At 50.0% G+C, this 17,850-nt stretch overlaps 1 protein-coding gene across 13 annotated transcripts in view; it reads left to right on the top strand.

Moving 5' to 3' along the window:
- The window catches only part of MVB12B (multivesicular body subunit 12B), a 52,141-nt gene that overhangs the window by 31,150 nt on the left and 3,141 nt on the right, over positions 1–17,850 (top strand). For 11 of the 13 annotated variants that reach the window (XR_008202663.1, XR_008202662.1, XM_052668031.1 and 8 more), the window contains 2 exons: positions 9,132–9,187; positions 10,880–10,939. Coding sequence is in view for 11 of the 13 variants with exons in the window: in XM_052668031.1 (XP_052523991.1) it covers positions 9,132–9,187; positions 10,880–10,939 (116 nt within the window). In the remaining 2 variants the exon portion in view is untranslated. Of the gene's footprint in view, positions 1–9,131; positions 9,188–10,879; positions 10,940–11,607; positions 12,563–13,404; positions 17,710–17,850 lie in introns of those variants that run through there. The other 2 variants (XM_052668026.1, XM_052668025.1) reach the window with 2 other exon arrangements.

The raw sequence follows: 17,850 nt of genomic DNA on the forward strand, positions 1-17,850 counted from the left end.
GTTACAGGCTTTGCTACATTTCTGTGCCCATGTGTCAGCTTCTGTCTGGTTGCAAAATACCAGGTTATCTATGCTACAACTGCCACTTACTTCTCTTCAATGTGCACTTTCTTTTAAAAGATACTGTATCTTTTATCTGGTTGTAATGAGGACAGACGTTTTAATCAGAGGTTAGTCATTTATTTTTGCAAACTATTGTTTTCCTTCATCATTTTTGCGGATAATTAAATGGTTCGCTTGGCACAGCGTGTCTGCTTTATTAAAACAGGTAATTTTGAAAAAAAGAAAGATGGTATTTTTTGGTTCACTGCACAAGAATTGCTTTTATCTTCATCTTCACATGTAGTTTCTGGTGGCTCTGCAGTCCCCTCGTGTGTTGGAGCACTTTGGTACGCTCAGCTCTGCTCTGCAGAGGAGAGGCCCTGTGCTACATTTTGCTGTCGATCCAGAATTGCCCGTGTGCATTCGTTGCACTTCTTAAGAATCAAAGCAGAACTAAATTTATTTTTTGTGGCACTGAATTTTAATCAGAATGGTCCAAAAGCAGACAAGTTGTGAGACAAGCTTTATTCTGCACTGAAACCTCTTTGCTGGGCTGGGATTAAAGTCAGCCCATTCTCCTGCCCTGCAATTCCCAATCTCTGGACTTAGAGAGCTGGATAATCATCAAAACACAAAAGACTCTATTAATAACCAGCCGTGCGGGGAAACTGAAGGCTGATGTAAAGTGCTGCAGCTGCGTCTTCCGGGCAGGGAGATGTGGTGCTTAATGCTGTGTTTAATGGGATTCAGAGGAGTGTTTGTGGTGGGCTCAGCTCGGCTGTGCCTGTTGTGGTGGGACAGGCGCTGGGCTCAGCAGGCTCGGCCCACATGCTGTGTTCTGCTTAACCTGGACTGGTCCAGAGCCGCATCCTTTGTCTTCCCATCCCATCTATGCATAGTGGTACTGGTGCAGGAGCTGTCAGCTGCAGCGCTGCTCTTTTCTGTGCCCGTGTGCCATTACCGACCACTGCAGGAAGCGCTGCGCCTTCGTTCCTTTCTGTCCTGGGCTCTGCTGCATACCAGGGCCGTGCGCCTGCTGCCAGGGGTGCTGGTGGGGTCTGGCATCTGCAGGATGGCAGTGGTGGTGCTGGGGGGCCCCGTGGTGATGCAGGCACCCCATGGCAGCGCAGCTCACAGCGGTTTCTGTGTGGTGCGACCTCCAGGCGCTGCATCGTGTTTGTTTTGCTTTTCTGAGTGCCGTAGTTCCATTTTTTTTAAATAGGAAGCTGCTCTGTGGTTTGGATATTTAAACAGTTATTAACCAAATGACAATTAACAGATTGCACCGACAGATTTTCTTTTCAGAACCTCTGAAATCGAGTACAGTTTGCAAAACTATCGCGGCACAGTAATGACAATGAATTTTGATTTCCCGGAACTGATATTAGACTCCTTATTAAACTATGTGCATCTGCTTTTAATTTACTCCAAATAATTGGAAAATGCAATGAAGCTTTCCAATTAAAGCACGGCTTTATGCTGTTTAATAATACCCCCATAATATTATAGCTTACGAAGTGACAGGTGAGTTGGTGTATGAATAAAACATAAAGGCGGCAATAAGGGACAGAAAACCGGAGACAGTTGTTGGGGATTTTAAATGCTGGATGTAATTTGCATATATTAATCTCTTCTTTTCAGCCTTATCAGGCGTTCTTCAGTATTTGAAGTTAAAATAGCGTTGACAGGCGGGAGTACGCTTAGTTTTTTCAAGGATTTATTACTTGTATAATTTCTGATCTTTAATAAGCAGATATGACTGATCCTCATAGTTCTATAGAAATCGGTTAATTGTTCCAGATGGCGTGTACTGATTATGCAAAATTACTTTTCACACCATTTTTTTTTTCTGATGGAGTTTGGAGTAAAATTAAATTTTTTATAGCTTTCTTATCATGCTGTTTTACAGTGGTTTTCGCACAGAAGTTGAATTTAATCTACTATATTACATTGACCAGCAGAGTTATTCTAATGTAGCATTTTCTGATTTGACAAAGAATAATAGAACACATCGCTCATTGTTCGTTACTTGCTGCTAATAAAAAGGCGTTCTAGTGCAGAAAACCAGGCTGTTATTTATGAAGAATGCTTAATTTGCACCGTTAAAATGCAGAATTGTTACAGTGAGATGTTCTCTCTTTTGGATAGAAGACGCAGGCAGAACAAATAAAAACAGTCTCGTCGCTGCAGATTCCCTCTGACGCCGGGGATCTCTCAGGCCGGCTGCAGGCAGGCTGGGAGGTGTGTCCCCTCCCCGGGGATGGATCTCAGTGGCGTCGTTTGTCGTTTCGAGGTGGGCATCCCTGTGTCACAGCCATCCAGTACCACGCTGTCCCCATCCGGGGCTGCTCCCCCCCACAGGCCGTGGCGGGGGGCCGAGGTGCAGACCTGGCCTGGCCGTCCCGTCCTGCTGCTGCTCCTCGCAGAGCAGAGCAGCCGCTGGTGAAGGCGGAATTAAAATCTGCAGATAAGTTGGGAAGTGGGGATGCAGCAAACGGACCTTGGGAAAGAGCGCTTATTTCTGACTCCGTAGCAAGGAGACGAGTAATTAACTCAGCCATTAGAAATCTCAGGATTTCTCTCATCTCCTGCGGAACGAGAAGATTGTTTGTGTATACTTTTATATATTGTGTGTTTATATATTGTGTACAAATAATATATAGGAAAGCGAGTAATGGCATAAATCAGGAACGATTAGAAAATATTTGTCCTAATGAAGTAATAATTTGGTAGTAATGCTTTTCATCAGCATAGCTTAAGGCTACATTAAGTGGACAGACTTTATATGGATTCTCTAATTTTAATCTCCAAAATGCTATCTAATGTCTCATTAAGACTCGCATATAATGTATCTTAAGTACAGTCATTAAATATAGTTTAGGGAGATTTATGTTCAGATATTGCTTAAAGATGTTTTAATAGGCCCATTTACTCTGATGATATTAACGAGCTCTTAACACATATTAAGCTTCTAAAACTGGGAGCATTCCTCTCGCAGTGACAAAACAACGTGGACTGGGGTCCTGTGGCACAGCCGTGTTGCAGGGCTGCCGTGCCCCAGGGCTGCGCTGCTGTGGGCGGTGGGGCTGGGGGGCACCACGGGTCTGTGTGTGCACGGCAGTAAATAATGAGGGCTTGTAAGGACTGAGCCAGGCACGGCCGTGATTCATACAGCCCGCAGTTTTGATCACTTCAAGTCGGTGCAGGAATTGTAATTATGTTGAATACAAACTGCTTGTTCCCATATCGTCGCTTTAGTTCCAGCTCCACTAGTTATTGCAAACAAAATTCTCCAGTTTCATCATTCGGCTCTTCTTAAAGAATCCTTCTGAGTTCAGAGACTTTTCTAATTACTAAATTGGTTTGTTAGGAGGAGATAATAGCAAATTTCTTCTTTTCGTAATTGGACACTTCTTCCCTGTAGGCTAATGTATGCTCAGCACTCGCATGCACAATAAGCCGTGCTTTTGAGAAGCCGTAACTAGCTAATAAGTGCCGCGGTGTCATCAGAGAGTAATGGTTTGCTGATTAGCATAATTAATGACAAATGGTGGTGTGGAGCTGGCGGATTGGTTTAGCAGATGATGAATGCGTTGCAGCCGCCACTGAATCCTGCCAAAGTCCCCTGGATGCCAGCCGCCCGCGAGCAGAGCCCTGTGGCTGGGGCTGGCACAGGGCATGGGCACGGCCCTGAGCACAGCCCTGAGCACCGCCCTGAGCACAGCCCTGAGCACGGCCTTCCCACTGCAGCGCAGTGCTGAGCACACGGGGCAGCTGATGCACTGCAGTGAGCTGTGTTGAGCTGTGTCAGGCACTCTGTGGAGGGCGGGAGGGAGCTGCCCACGTCCGTCCGTGCTACGAGACGGGTGCGTTTTCTGTGACTTGATTAATCAGGGCTAATTTGCATTCGCATGTGAGACTGATAAAAATGGAGTTACCTTTTCACCTTTAAAGGGGAGCTGGGATTATCTCTCGGTTGTCTCTTTTTTAATTGATAAGCAACTCTTTTACCAGTAAGGATGAAAATACTTAATTTGCATTAGCAAAAGCAGCTAATTATTATATAGTTAATTAGCATCTGGAAATGAGGATTATCTTAATTACAAAGCACAATTTCCTTAATAGCTACAAAACTGTAAGTTTGATCTGTGTGGAGATTGGTGACTATTATTATGTAATTAGTGATCATATTAATGGTGCAGTGTATTTAGATATAATTTGCATATGCAAATGAAATTTACCCGATAGAAATATGTGGCTCCGCTAATGGCTCTGAGCACTTAAAAACTGAATTACATCAGGAGGCGAGGTCCTGGCCAGCTGTGTGGCACCACTGTGCCCCCAGCCCCTCTCAGCTGCACTGCAGCTGCCGACAGCTGGGCACCGCCTCGTGCGGCACCGCTCTGCACCGCCCTGCACCGCCCTGCTGCACGCAGCGCTGGGTGCAGGACTGGCGCCTCCTGCAGCAGCAGCTCCTCCCCTCTGTTTTTACAAAAAGCCAGATACATGTCAGCTAAGGGAAATCAAAGCTTGCAGGGCCAGAGCCCCTAACAAAAGGCATTGTGTTCCTTTACTGTGCCCTGGTCCCAACCTGCAGTACTGCAAATGGCTGAGGTGCCAAGAACATGAGTGCTGGAGGAAGCAGTCTGCCTCAAGCAGGATGTTTCTCTCATCAAGGGGGGAAATTTACAGCCACAGCCAGGGAACACTGCAGCCATTGTGGGTGCCTCCTCAGATGCTTTTTGCAACTGTTGACCCCAACCTGAGTTGTGCACGCTGGCATTGCTGTCAGCCTGCTGCGGCCCCACAGGCTCTGCTCCCTTCAGTCAGAGCTGGAGGTGATGGAGCAGTGTCTGTGTTTCCTTCAGAGCACGACCCCGCTGTGCTGCTCAGAGCTGTGTGAGCGCCCCACGCTGTATCAGCTCTGCTCTAATTAATTAAGGGCTGTTGCTTGGGAGCAGCACGTGCTTAGGTGTAAGCTTTGAAGTTCAGTATGTTGCAGAGACTTCAAAGGAGACATTTTATTAAAAAATAATAAAATCAAGAGCTCCCAAACACTCGCGATCCGAAGAGCTTGTTTGAAGTTGCTCCATGCTGGCGATGTGGGGCAGCCGCAGCACCCAGGTACCATTAGCTATTACCATGCAGTGCTTAACCCTCATGTTATTTAAAGAGAGAAAATAATCAAAGCCAGGAGTATTGCTCAAGTGTTTTCAGGGCTTGATCTAGCAGTACAGAACTAATTGTGTTGTGTCGTGAGTTATGCAGGAAATAGAGAAAATCAAGGCTGACAATCAAATTAGCAAAAATGTAAATTTATTCCAGGTCTGTTTTTTGAATCAGTGTCATTCAGGATGAACAGAAAAGTTGTGGCTGTTTCCATTGCCAGGACTCCTCTCCGTGGTGAGCCTGACCTTCCTGGGGAGCTCTGGGCAGCTCCAGGCTGCGCTGTGGCCTGAGGTGCCTCGTGCTGGGGCCGTTCCCCTGGGCTGCAGAGCTGGAGGTGCTCCTGGAGGAAGGTGGTGAGCTGCTAGGTGCTGCTGTTTCTCCTCTGGGGTTTGGCTGTCACAGTGCTCTGGAGATGAGTAGCGGTGCTGCTCCATATGGCACATGGCACACATGCTGTACTATTCGGGCTGCTGTTTACATGGCTGTGTACAGAAGAGCAGAAGTAGGAGGCTTAGCTGTACATCGTGGAGGGAGCAGCTCGCTCTGGAAAGTTCGTGCCCTCCTTCTGTTGCCTTGCAGGCTGCTTTTCTCTGCACTTGTGAACAACTTTCTTTGGGGCTGAGACCACGGTGTTCCTCAGCTCTCAGTGTCCTGCACAGTTCCGCACATGGGTGCAGGCACTGAGCTGTGCTGCGGTGGTAGTGCATTCAGGGCTGTGTGTTTTCCTGTGGGTTATGGAAGCGGTTATTGATGTTTAATTTTCAGTGCAATGCAGGAAAGTATTTTGTTATTCAGTTATTTAAATATTTTTAAGATCAGCAAGTGAAAATTCAAGTGTAAAAGACCGTGCAGAGAGCAGTGAAAATAGCCAGAGCTACAGAAGCGCATGGAGAGGATGTGAGGAGGGGTCAGAGGGCTGTGCCACGTCCCCATGGCTGCGCTGTGAGGCGCCGGCACTGCCGCAGTGTGCACACCCAGCAGCACGGCACTATTTGTCTGCACCCAGGAGCTAAATATGACAATGTTAGCATTTTTCATTTCCCTGACGTTACCATTAATAAAGCAATGATCCAAAAGAAGCTTTGCTGAGTCTGTTCTTTATGCTTCCATCACTCACGACTAGATAATTTCACACAGGATCATTTTTAAATTAAATGACGATAAAAGTGCTCCGCTGTCCTGTGTTCACTAGTTCATAGAAGTCTATCAAGTCATTAATGTGTCATGACAAACTGCTAGTTGGATTCGAGAATAATTAATTATTTGCATAAATAACAGGTTGGACTTGGTGCCTTGCATGGAGCGTTGGGCGCTGGGACGGCTGCGGGTGGACGGAGCTCCGCCGCTCGTTGTGCTCCACGGCCTTCGGCAGCGGCTGCTTCAAGAAACCAGCTGATCGTTGGAGATTTCAATGAACAATGATACAGATTTTCATAATCACCATTAATCACCACATATTTTTCAAGATAATTACAGCAATTATTATTTAGATTCCTCTTTATGTGCACATTGTAGAAAAGAACAAGTGCTTATTACGCCGGGTAGTGTAGAGAACTACAGTCTGAAGTTCTTTGTCATCCAGAAACTCATTATGTTAACTGATGCTGTCTGTGAAAGTTCGTCAGCGTGTTTAAATGAGGGTAGCATTGGCAGGTCTGATTATTTAAATCTGGTAGCTTTGCTAAAAATATAGTTATTCTAGAAAGATGAATTACTAATTTGACAACCGCGATTTAGCTGGAGTCTGCAGCAAAGAAGGCGGCATCTATCATGTGCTCAGAGTGGGTGACGGTGCTCCTCAGGGCACAGGGGGAGTTTCTAAGTCAGCTAACAGCTCGTGCTTACAGCCAGGAGGGGCTGTGGGGCGCGTGGCCCCGCAGTGGGCTGATGGACTTCTCCGGAGTTTGGGCTCAGCACTTCTGGCCGTGGGCTCTTTGGGCACTCTTCTGATTCCAGCAGACGAGCTAATTGCTCGTGACCATCAGGGAGGAGCTGTTTCTCAGAGACATTAAGCGGCGCTGACATTTTTCTTTCTGAGATCCCTGTCTGTTTTTTTCTGGTTTTGAGAGCGGAGCAGGCAGCTCCCTGATCTGTTGCAGATGTTCCGTGGAGGGGAGAAGCCATCCGGGCGCAGCGCTGCGGCTCTCGGCAGGCCTTCCCCTCCGCTGCCTGCCCAGCACAGCAGCGCAGGCCGGGCTCTGCCCAGCTGTGGGCACTCTGCAGCGCCAGCCATCACTGCCCCAGCACGGCGTGTGAAAGTGCCGTGAGTTCTGCCTGGCTGTGCAGAGCTGCTGGGCGAGCTGCTGGCCTTCTGCCTTGTAGTGTGATGGGTCTGCCGTGCCAGCTCCTGTGCACACTCCCTGCGCTTTGGGACTGTGCCATTAATAACACGCTTCCATGCATCGTGCCATTCTTAAGTATGATCGTTAGGATAAAGGGCATATACTTAATTACAGGCCTGCTTAATTACAGCTCTGTTGAAGCTCGTTTGTTTGGGAGAGTGCTAATTGTGCTGCTGGGCCCTTGGCATGCCCCGCGTTCAGCTGCTCCTGGCAGGGCGGGCGCAGGGCAGCGCGGCCCATCCTGCAGATCGCTGCACAAACAGCGGCGCGAGCGATCAAAGCAGCTTCTGCGGGGGGAATGGATGCAGATGGTCTTCCAGGTTCAGAACTTTCCAGGGTTTTGTGACGCTGCTTTTCATCTGTTTCCTTTTGTTTCATGAAACACCGTGGCTGCCACATAACACCTTTGATAATGAAATGATCTCAGTGGAGTGGGGGTTTTTTTGTTTTCATTTGGTTTGGTTCTTTAAGTCAAAAATAGTGTGTCAGATGCTAAGTATTCTTAAACGACTCATTAAATCACTAACGTAATAACTCGCTGGTGCTGATGGCAGTTAGGAAACAGCAAGCGGGGAGATGCAGGCTTCAGGGGTGCAGATGCTTTGTGAAAGAAAACCATATTTGAGGATTACTGGAGGGCATTTCAGGGGTTAAAGTTGGCCTGGTTGAAGTTTTTATTTCCTTGAGAGCTGAAACTTAAAGGTGTAACTGACACAAAGCGTGTGTGTCTGGGGCTGCACTCTGCCTTAGAAATGTGCCCTTTTCAGTCTTGTGTGGAAATTGCTGAGATGCATGCTTCAGAAGTAAGTGGCTCACTTGTACTGACATATCTTGTGGGAGGGTTTCTGTGAAGTTTCCAAGGCAGCGATAACAAGACAGGAACACTGAGCATCACTGCGTTATCAGAGAAGAATATACAAGACATTAAAATAGAAGAAATCCTCTTAATATCATTAAGGTGGTGCTGCAGAGAGTGCCTAGCACAGTGACGTGTCCGTGTGCCTGTCCTCTACTTCACTGATTTCTGTCCCCCAGAGGCCATTTGCGTTTTGTTTCAGCTCTGTTTCTTGCTGCCAAATCTCGAATGATGACAGCCAGGCAATGGAAGGGGCTGGCAGTAGTTCTGCCCAGGTAGCAGTTCTTACAGCTTTGCATTTGGAAGGTGAAAGTTACCTGAACAGGTGTTTTCCTTTTCCTCTTGCTCAGACACCAAGTTAGCTCAGATGGATCTCTGTGGTAGTGTTAAATAAATATCTGTCCTTTCAGAGTGTTTATTTTGCGTTGCAAACACCATCCCGTTTTGGCATCTGGCCCAAATTGGAACCAAACTTAAAACTGAGACCATGAAATTACATTGAGTAGAGCAAGGAAGGTTCATTGAGCCGCTGACTTTGTAGCTGTGTCTTGAATGGAGAGAAACCGCAGGGAGATTGGAGGGAGAAATGATTGTCAGTAACGTCCATGGAGCATCAGTCCGATGTCACTGCTGTGTACACTTGGTATGTTTTTGTGAGCTTGAAGTTGCACACCAGAAGTGAGCTGGAAAAGTAACATCTCTGCTTGTTTTGTCCCTTACAGCAATGGATGGAGTGCCTTTCATGATCTCGGAGAAGTTTGCCTGCGCTCCTGAAGGGGTGAGTTGTCTTCATTCTCATTCCCGTGTCCATAGTTTGTCTGTTCATGGGGAGTGGTCACAAGGCATTGACACAAACTGCCTGCTTCTGGGAGCTGATCTCTGGGAACCCACATCTTGCTGAGCTGTAGGGCAGAAGCAGCCTGGGGCCAGGTCTGCACAGGAGCTGACTTCTCCCAGGAGAGGAAGGTTTAACACCATTAAAATGGGAGTGGCAGCGTGGCTTTGGGCACTGGAAACACCTTTTATTTCTTATTAGAGATTTGAAGAAAGCTGCAAATACTCATGTCTACCACATTTCTATGCCACTGATGCAGCATCGCAGAAGTCAGCCTCACAGGTTCCACTGTGCACCCTGAAGGTCCGGCCAGTGTAGCAGTGCGATGCCAGGTCAGGCGCTGTGCCCACGGCTAGGCCGGGCTCCTTCCTCCCACTGCCTCACTTGAGGGCGATGCCGGGAGCATCACCGCCTTTTCTGCCCTAAAACTAAGTGCAGTTGGCATCACCTGGGCCTTCCAGAGCTGTTGAATCACTGTGAGCACTGGTGGCTGCACATGGAGCTGAGGAGCTGCGGCTGACCCGAGATAGCAGGGTTGCCATGGCTACGTTGGAGGAAATCCAATTCCGATGTGAAAATGTGCCATTGTGTTTACCAATTCCAGCCTGGAAAGTTTAGAGAGGTGCTTGAGTCCTAATGACACCACAGCTGGACCTCTGCAGAGCGCCAGGAGCAGGAACAGCGATAGAAAAATGATTCTAGTGGTCCTGCTGCCCTCTGGCTTGAGAGATTATTTAAGTCAGGGCATCTGTGGCGCAGCAGCAGAGCAGAGAGGTCCCCACACACAGCACGGTGGCACAGCCAGGGCATCCCCACGCACAGCACACTTGGGCCCTGCGGGAGCTGCTCAGCATCGCATCCTGCAGCTCACAGCGGTCCCACAGCACTGACCGGAGTTGGTGGGCTGGAACTCAGAAGCCCTGAGAGCCTAATGCAACCCATTAACAGTTCTTTAATCCATCTAATCACTAAAACAGTATCTCTTTTAAAGTCAATTTATGAGAATCTGTTACAGCAAAAAACGTCAGCTGTGTCTGATTTTTCCCACCATGCTCCTGCTTCGTACATCCTTTTTCTCGCTGACACAACCTGTGTGTGCAGCCGGATGCAGTTTTTCACATCCACTGCTCTCTGCAAGGGTTGTTTATGGGCCGTTATTCCCGGAAAGCTGGGTCCCCTGTTGCAAGGACAAGCACAGAGAGATTAGGCTGTGCTAATCCTCCCCTCAGATCCTTTAGACACCATTGCCACCATATGGTCACTTTGGTCACTTTGTTTCCCCGCCCGTGCCACTCACACCTGTGTGCTGCGGCCAGACAAAGCCTGTGGGCAGTGCGGGGCATGTGCTGAGGGCAGCGAGGTGGCTGAAGATTGCCCTATCTGAAGTGATGCAGTAATGGGTGTCAGCTGTCCCCGCTTAGGGAGAAAGGCATTAGAGCTGTTATCCCTAAACCAGCTTCTGCTTCTTCACTCTTGTGGTGCACTAAGAAATAGGATTATGCGTGCGTTTACAGATGGTGCCTCTAAATCTCTGGTGATAGAATCTTTGCTGACTTTAAACAAAATGAAAACAAAACAATAGAAAAAAAAATCAACAAACTAAATTGGACATTTGTTTGTTTTTTTTCCCCACAGATGCAGCCAGTTGATCTCTTGGGCATCACAATCAAAAGCCTTGCAGAAATTGAAAAGGAGGTAGGTACCCAGTCATACACTGAGCAAAAGCTGTATGAGATCTGTGCTTATTTGGTTGTAAGATCCTCTGCCCTGTGGTAAAGCTCTCATCTTTCCCAACTCACTGTTTGTGGATGAAGTCAGTTTTGAGTCAAATAGTTAATATGGAATTAGAAACATCTATAATTTGTGCCTACTGATTCTTCATGTATTGAATCCAGTGGCAAAGTCTGCTGCTCTTCAGTTAGTTCCAGATATCACTCTTATTTAACCTTTCTTATCATCAGAATGCATTGCCTTTGTGCCTCCTTGCTCTCAAACACCTCTGTTGTGCATGCCGTCAGGGTTAAAGGCTGTGCTGGGAGACTGTGAGCACTGGGGCTGGCACCTGCTGGCTTTCCTCACACCCTCCTGATCCATTGCAGGCTGTGTATTTTTCAGAGTAATGAAAAGTCTAATTATGCAGCCCATATTCCTTGATGAAGTATCTTGTCTGCACATAGATAGCTGCAAATATAAATATTGTGAATTTCTGCATGACTTTATTTCCCTTGCAAGCAATAGCACCATTAAAGCCAATCTTCTGGATTTCCAAAGCAGCAAGAATGTTTTCCCTGGAGCTAGATGCCTTGCAAAAAGTATTCCCAGAGAATTCCAAGAGTTATTGTTCTCTGTCGCCACATTTGCAGATGTATGCACCCATCCTCCAAGCTGCACAGTGAGCCCAATGAAAGGACTCCCCCCTCTCAGGAGAATCAGGGAAAAGAGGTGCCTTCTGCACCCTCAGGCTGTGTCTGGAGCCAGCCTCTCGCTGCAGCAGGCCCAGGACCTGCACGGCTGTGTGCTGGGAGTGTGTGAGCAAATGGTGAAACCCAGTGAGAGCAGAGGGTGAAGACTCTTGGTTTTAAGATGAGGGCGCAGTTGGCCTGTGCCCAGTTCAATGCATGTATGGCAGTGAGGAGCAGAAGCCCTCAGCATTGCTGCCGTCTCCTTGCAGAACTGCAGCGAGTTGCGCTGCTGGTCCTCGTGTCCCAGGCAGGGAAACTTCCTGTGTGAGGCAGGCAGGCCAGGCGGGCTGCACGTGGTGCAGCAGTGCAGCAGCAGGGCTGTGCTGTGTGCGGCTCCGGCAGGTTGGGCTGCGTGGGCCTGTGCTGCTCGGGCTGCTGCAGGCCTCGGCTCTCCAAGTGAGGCGTCCTCGTTAGCTGAGCTTTGAGCTGAAAGTCTGGAGTCTAATTAGTGAAGTATGCATCTAATATTAATCATTCTTTTTAAACTGACAAGGAGGGCTGCCTGTTTAACCACTTAATGGCTTCAAGTTTTCTTAGGCTGCTTTTTGCAAATACATTTAATGAAGAAGTTGTAAATCTAAAGGAGCTTAAAATTTTAATTTTATACAGAAATATTTTTCCTTGTTCTCATGTTTGTAGTCAATTCTCCAGAGTGCAGTCACATGAAATGTTCTTTAAATGAACATATTTGCTAACTGGCATGATTTCAGTTTTTAAAACATCGGTTCCAGCAATTAGGCATTTTTTTCAGTTCCCAAATGACTAGAGAAATTCGTCTTGATTATAATTGCTCTTAGCCACGCATATCTAATTTGTGTCTTTTTAAGTGTTAATTAGTAAACAGTTTGAGCTGACATCTTTATGTGTTTGTGTGTTGAAAAATGAGGCTTATTGCTTCTGTAGCTCGGGGTGGTGCTGCTGGCTGCGACATCGTGACATTGAGGTGCAATTAATGAAGACATGCCTGCCAATTAAAAGGCGGTCTGGAAGCGCGGCTCGCTGACACGCCGCCCCGCAGCTGGCAGCGCTCGGTGCCGCGCGGACAAAATGGAAGCTGCGCGCGGTGCCGCGGTTGCCGTGGCAGCGCCAACTCCCGTCGCGCCGCGCGTGCACCGTGACGCGGAGGAGGCCGGGAGGCGACTGCAGCGCAGCCCGGGAGCGGTCGCCGAGCACCCCCTAGTGCCCAGCGCCTCCGTGCACCGCGCGACTCGGCTCCCGCTCCGCCCGCAGACGAGGCCGGCGCTCGGGGTCCCGGTGCGGCTCTCGCTCGGCCCCGCCCGGCGCTGTGCCGCGGTGCCGCCGGGCGGGCGGGGGCGCGCCCGGGCTGACCGCCGCCAGGTGGCGCTGTGGCGGCGGCGGCCCCGCGCCTCGGAGCTCGGCGGTGCTGCCCGGGGTGAGCGGTCCGGGTTGGCCGAGACCTGCGGGCTCAGGGGCTTCCGCCCAGGTTGCCGAACCGACGGTTGTAATTACGGCGGTACGGCTTGTGTAACCGGGCGTGCGGCGGGGACTCGTCCTGCCCGGCTGCCCGGTGTGGAGGGCGGCGCAGCGGGCGTGCCGGGTTAACGTGGGACTGCTGGAGAGGGGTGATTCTCCGGAGTGCCCCCCGCCCCGCCTCCCGCTCGGGTCGCTCCCCCTGGGGCCACGCCGGGGAGCCCGCAGTCGGGTGTCCCACGGCGCCTCTGTCTCGCTTTCCCGCAGTACGACTACAGCTTCAGGACGGAGCAGAGCGCGGCAGCCCGCCTGCCGCCCAGCCCCACGCGCTGCCCGCCGGTCCCACCGTCCTGAGCGCCGGCGCCGGAGCGGCCGCGTGCAGCACTACTGAGCGGGACGCGGCTCCGGGCCCCGCGGCCCCGCCGCTCCGGCCTCGCCCCGCCCCGCACCGCCTCCGTACGCCCCGCTCCGCGCGTCAGACCTCGCGACCCTTCGGCAGCTGCTGCAGACGCGTCTCCACGTGAGTATGCTGCTCGGAGAGCGACCGGCGGCCTCCCGCCTGCTCCCGTTCCCGTATCCCCTGCTGTAGGACGGTCACAAAACGGCCGACCGTAGCGAAGCGCCGTGCACGGCCGGCTGTGAGCTCGCAGACGATCAGGGACGCTTGGCAGCGAGCCCTGAGAAAGAAAAAGACTCAGCCGTCAGCAGCGGGCCCAGCCCGCGGTGCTCGGCGGTGGCCCCGGACGTGGGGCGCACGGCAGCTCCTCCGCAGCCGCGATCGGCCCGGGCTCAGATCTTCGTTTTGCCACGGCCGCGTGGGGCCGGGGCCTCTCGCTCTGGCCTCGCTACGCCTCCCCTCTCCTCGGCAGCTGGCAAACGGAGGTCGCGCGGAGCCCGGCGCTGCGGTTCCTCTGCTGTGCGCGGCGACCTCGAGTGGCGAACGTCCTGGCTGCCCCCGGCTGGACGCTGGCCGCGGTCCGGGCGGCCCCTGCGCGCCGTGCTGAGCCGCGCCCCGCTGACGGGTGGATGCTGCTGCCCGCCTGCGGCGTGGAGCGGGTCTCTCGTTTTTGCCTCGTAGCTGCTACAAGAGGCGTGCCCGTCCCCTCCGGCGCTCTGGAGGGAAGCACTGAACTCTGGCGTAGCGCAGCATGAGAGCTGATGCGTAAAGCTGACCTCAGCCTCCTTGTGAGCTCGCTCCAGAGTTGAATGCATGTCTTGGAAAAGTCTGTTGCTGTAATAAGTTATTGAGAAATGCCTATCTGACCTGTGCTGCTTTTTCAAGTTTCTGCTGTAGAACAAAGCTACATCATGGCAGCAAAATGGCAATTTTTAAGTAAGTGTTAAAATGTACAACTTTTTGTATTGTAAAATAATGATTACCTAACCCCATTGAAATGCAATTGCCATAGTAACAAGTATCAGTATTGCCGCTCTCTGTCTGGGTCACATGTATGCCCTGACCTGCTTTGCACTGCATTTGATGGATCTTGTATTTTCTAGTTGGATGGAATGGTGACTAACGGTAGGTTTTGTACTGTCAGCTTGTATTTTTTATTTGTACATATGTAAAGTATTTCTTGTCCAAAGACTCATTTCTGGTTTTAAGGCACCATATCGTATTGCTGGGATAATGAGCACAAAATACCTTAACGTTCAGGATAGTCTGATTCCAGTTCTTTGCTTCAACTTCTTCCAGTCAGGTAATCATTTTCTAAAACTGCCTCTGTAAAGCAAGGCTGTGTGATTTGAAAGCACAGGCAGATTCAGTTGCAGGTGTGTCATAACTTGGTCAAAAGAATTAAAGCTATTTCATTTGCATCAGCTCTAGAGGTTTGAGTGACCCCCTGGAAGTGCTCATTTACTTGAAGGTTGCAGCACCATTTGTAGTTCTTATTTATCCTGCAGGAAAGCAAAGCCAGACCTCACTGCCAAGCTTCACAAAGGCTGGATTGATGATGCCGACATCGACAAATGAACACACCATGGCAGCCTGGTCATTTGGCTCAGGTTCACTTGAAGTTCAAATCCACTCTATGCTGTAGTAGTATGCCCATATCATCCATCTTTTGTCGTTCTGTGTTTCTGCTTGTAATTTGTCCTGTAGTTTTCTGCGGCATCCATTCATAGCTTCTCCTGTAGAGCAGTGGGTGCTGCAGGTAGGTGGAAGCTGGCTGTGCATCCTCACGGCTTTGGGACGGCAGAGCTGCAGACAGCCAGCGTTCCCCATTGCTGGTGGCAGGGGAGCGAGGGCTGCGGAGACAGTGCCAAGCTTGAGGGTCAGCTTTTGCTACCAGGAGATGGGGGCATATCTGGAGGAGCACCTTGCCCACCACCTCGCCACATGCCCAGGGCAGCACCGACCGCACAGCGGTGAGGAGCAGCTTTGGGCACTGCCAGGCTCTGATCTGAGGGAGCTCTCCCTGAGGATGTCTCAGGGGAAACAGGCTTGCAGCGCTGAGTCCCTTCCCATGAGATGTAGCTTAGAGCAGGTGAAACTTGTGCTTTTGTGTAGCTTAGCCTTCTCAAGTAGTAAGTTCAGCTTTTTCCTCAATGACCTACAAGAAACACTGGATGGCTCAAAATGTTGACAGGACAGGCAGCTGACACAAGCATCTAAGAAATCTTCAGGATATATTTGTATAGTTGGTTCTCCTTCTCTCTTCTCTTTCACTAGCCTAGCAAATCTACTTAAGGGATGTGTCTGCAAATCAATTTGGAAGATAGAATAGTTTGAGTCTTCGCAGTGTTTCTGCACTGTGGCACTGCAAAGATAGCTGTTCCTGAAAGTATGAAAAGTGTGACTGCAGTTCTCTGTGTATGAGCGCAGTAGGGATGTCCTGAGCACTGAAGGCCAGTTGTGCTCTCAGCCATGCTAACCAGTCTAAAAAACTATTGGCATTTCCAAAGGGAGAGAGCTCAGAGTCTCCCCTTAGAAGCATGGTGTGATACAGCACAGCTTGGCTGGTTTTATGTGTCATTTTTGTGATCCACTGATTTTCGGAAGCTTTCTTGCTGCATCTCTGCATCCCCAGGCTGTGGGTACCAGATCAGTATTTCCACAGGCAGTTTTTTACTGTTCTGCCACTTTTGTACTCTCAGTGGCTCATTGCAAGGCTGGTCCTTGCATGCTTGCAGCGATACGCTGGAGCCCGCACAAGCATCTCTGCATCTTCCTCCCTGCTGGTCCAACATGCAGTGTGCTAGCACTGCCCAGGGAGTCAGTGTTCAGGCAGCCTGCTTCTGATGTTTTCTGGCTGAAGAGAAGCCTTCTGAAGCAGATAGGGATGGGATTTGTCAGCAGGCGGCAACAGGAGTGGATTTGCAGAGCTGTGCCAGATGTGTTCGGCTACCTTGTCTCTTTTTCTAGAACAAAGCTAGATACCAGCTAGCTTAATGTTGTGGCTAATGGAGAAATTAGTTTGCTGGATTATCCACCAGATTTGTATCTCTGCAAGAAATAGAAAAGCAGCAGAGGTTTACTTACTGTACAATATACCTTCTGATGTGAATTAGGAGAGGTTTGCTGCCTCCTGGATTTCCCTCAGCAAAGAGCCTGCTGGGGTGACTCGTGGACTATCGAGGACACACAGTGATGTCTAATGTGTTAATTATGGAAAGGCAAGATATTAGTGCAGAAAGTAATGTAGAGCGTGAACTTTGTGATCAGGTGTGGACGGACCTAGCAGATGTCTTCCTGTGGGAGTGTTTCCTAGCTGTAGTTTGTAGAAATAAGCTTCGTCAGACTTTTCTCCTTTGACTGTCACTGCGGTTACCCGCTGTTTGTAGGAGAGGGTCCTCTGGGAGCCTCCTGTGCAGTAGGGCGTTGGTGGTGGTCTGGAACCTTGGGTTGTTTGGCGTGGCACCTGGTGGCACCTGGCAGGGCCGCTGCAGCTCTCCTTGCCCCTTTCCCAAGGGCGGCACAAACAGCTGCATAAGATGGAGCCTGCAGCACGTGGTTGACCGGCGTCTGTAGAAGAGATAACATCCTTGCTGCGCTCAGCCCACGGCTGGCTGGGCGAGGGCCTGGCGATGGAGTCCCAGCCCCACGGCCGCCGTGCCCCGCTGCCCTCCTCCCGCAGCGTGCCCGCATCGAGCATCGGCTCGGCGCCGGCCTGGGCCAGCGAGGATCCCGGCGCCGGGGCGGCCGCGCGGGGTCGGTGTTCGCTGTACTGAGCCGTGAAGCCGGCAGTGCTGCAGGTAGGGAGGTGCTGCCTGCTAAGGGAAAGGCTCTGTGAGGGGCCTCTCGCTTCGTTCGGTGCAGGGAACCCAAACGGTTTGGATATTTCGGTCAGTTATTGTAAAATTGTTCCCAAACAGCAACAGTTTTAAATGCCGTCAGACAAAAGGAGGAGAGAAACCTTTTATGCAGTTGGCAAGTGTTGTTTTGAGATGCTATGCATTGTGTTGGGTTATTGAAAACAAATTTACTGTGCATTAACCTAATGAATGTTACTACCTTTTATATTTATTTTAGATGACTCTCCTGTATTTTACAAAGGGAAGTTTCATTGTGTGATAACAGTCTGTACTCTTAATATAATTTGTTAAATAAAATCTGTTATGATTGGTTTATTCTCTGTTTTGTGTATGTGTTAATTTTGGAGCTTAAGCTTACAGTGCCATAACTGCTCATGGGAGCAGAAGCACTCGGCCCTGGGACCAGTCTGCTGGTTTTGGCTCCTCACCACCGCTGCATTGGCCTCTTTGGATCCC

The sequence above is a fragment of the Tympanuchus pallidicinctus genome, unplaced genomic scaffold (genome assembly GCF_026119805.1).
Source record: "Tympanuchus pallidicinctus isolate F22 unplaced genomic scaffold, pur_lepc_1.0 scaffold8, whole genome shotgun sequence".
In the NCBI taxonomy this organism is placed as follows: Eukaryota; Metazoa; Chordata; class Aves; order Galliformes; family Phasianidae; genus Tympanuchus; species Tympanuchus pallidicinctus.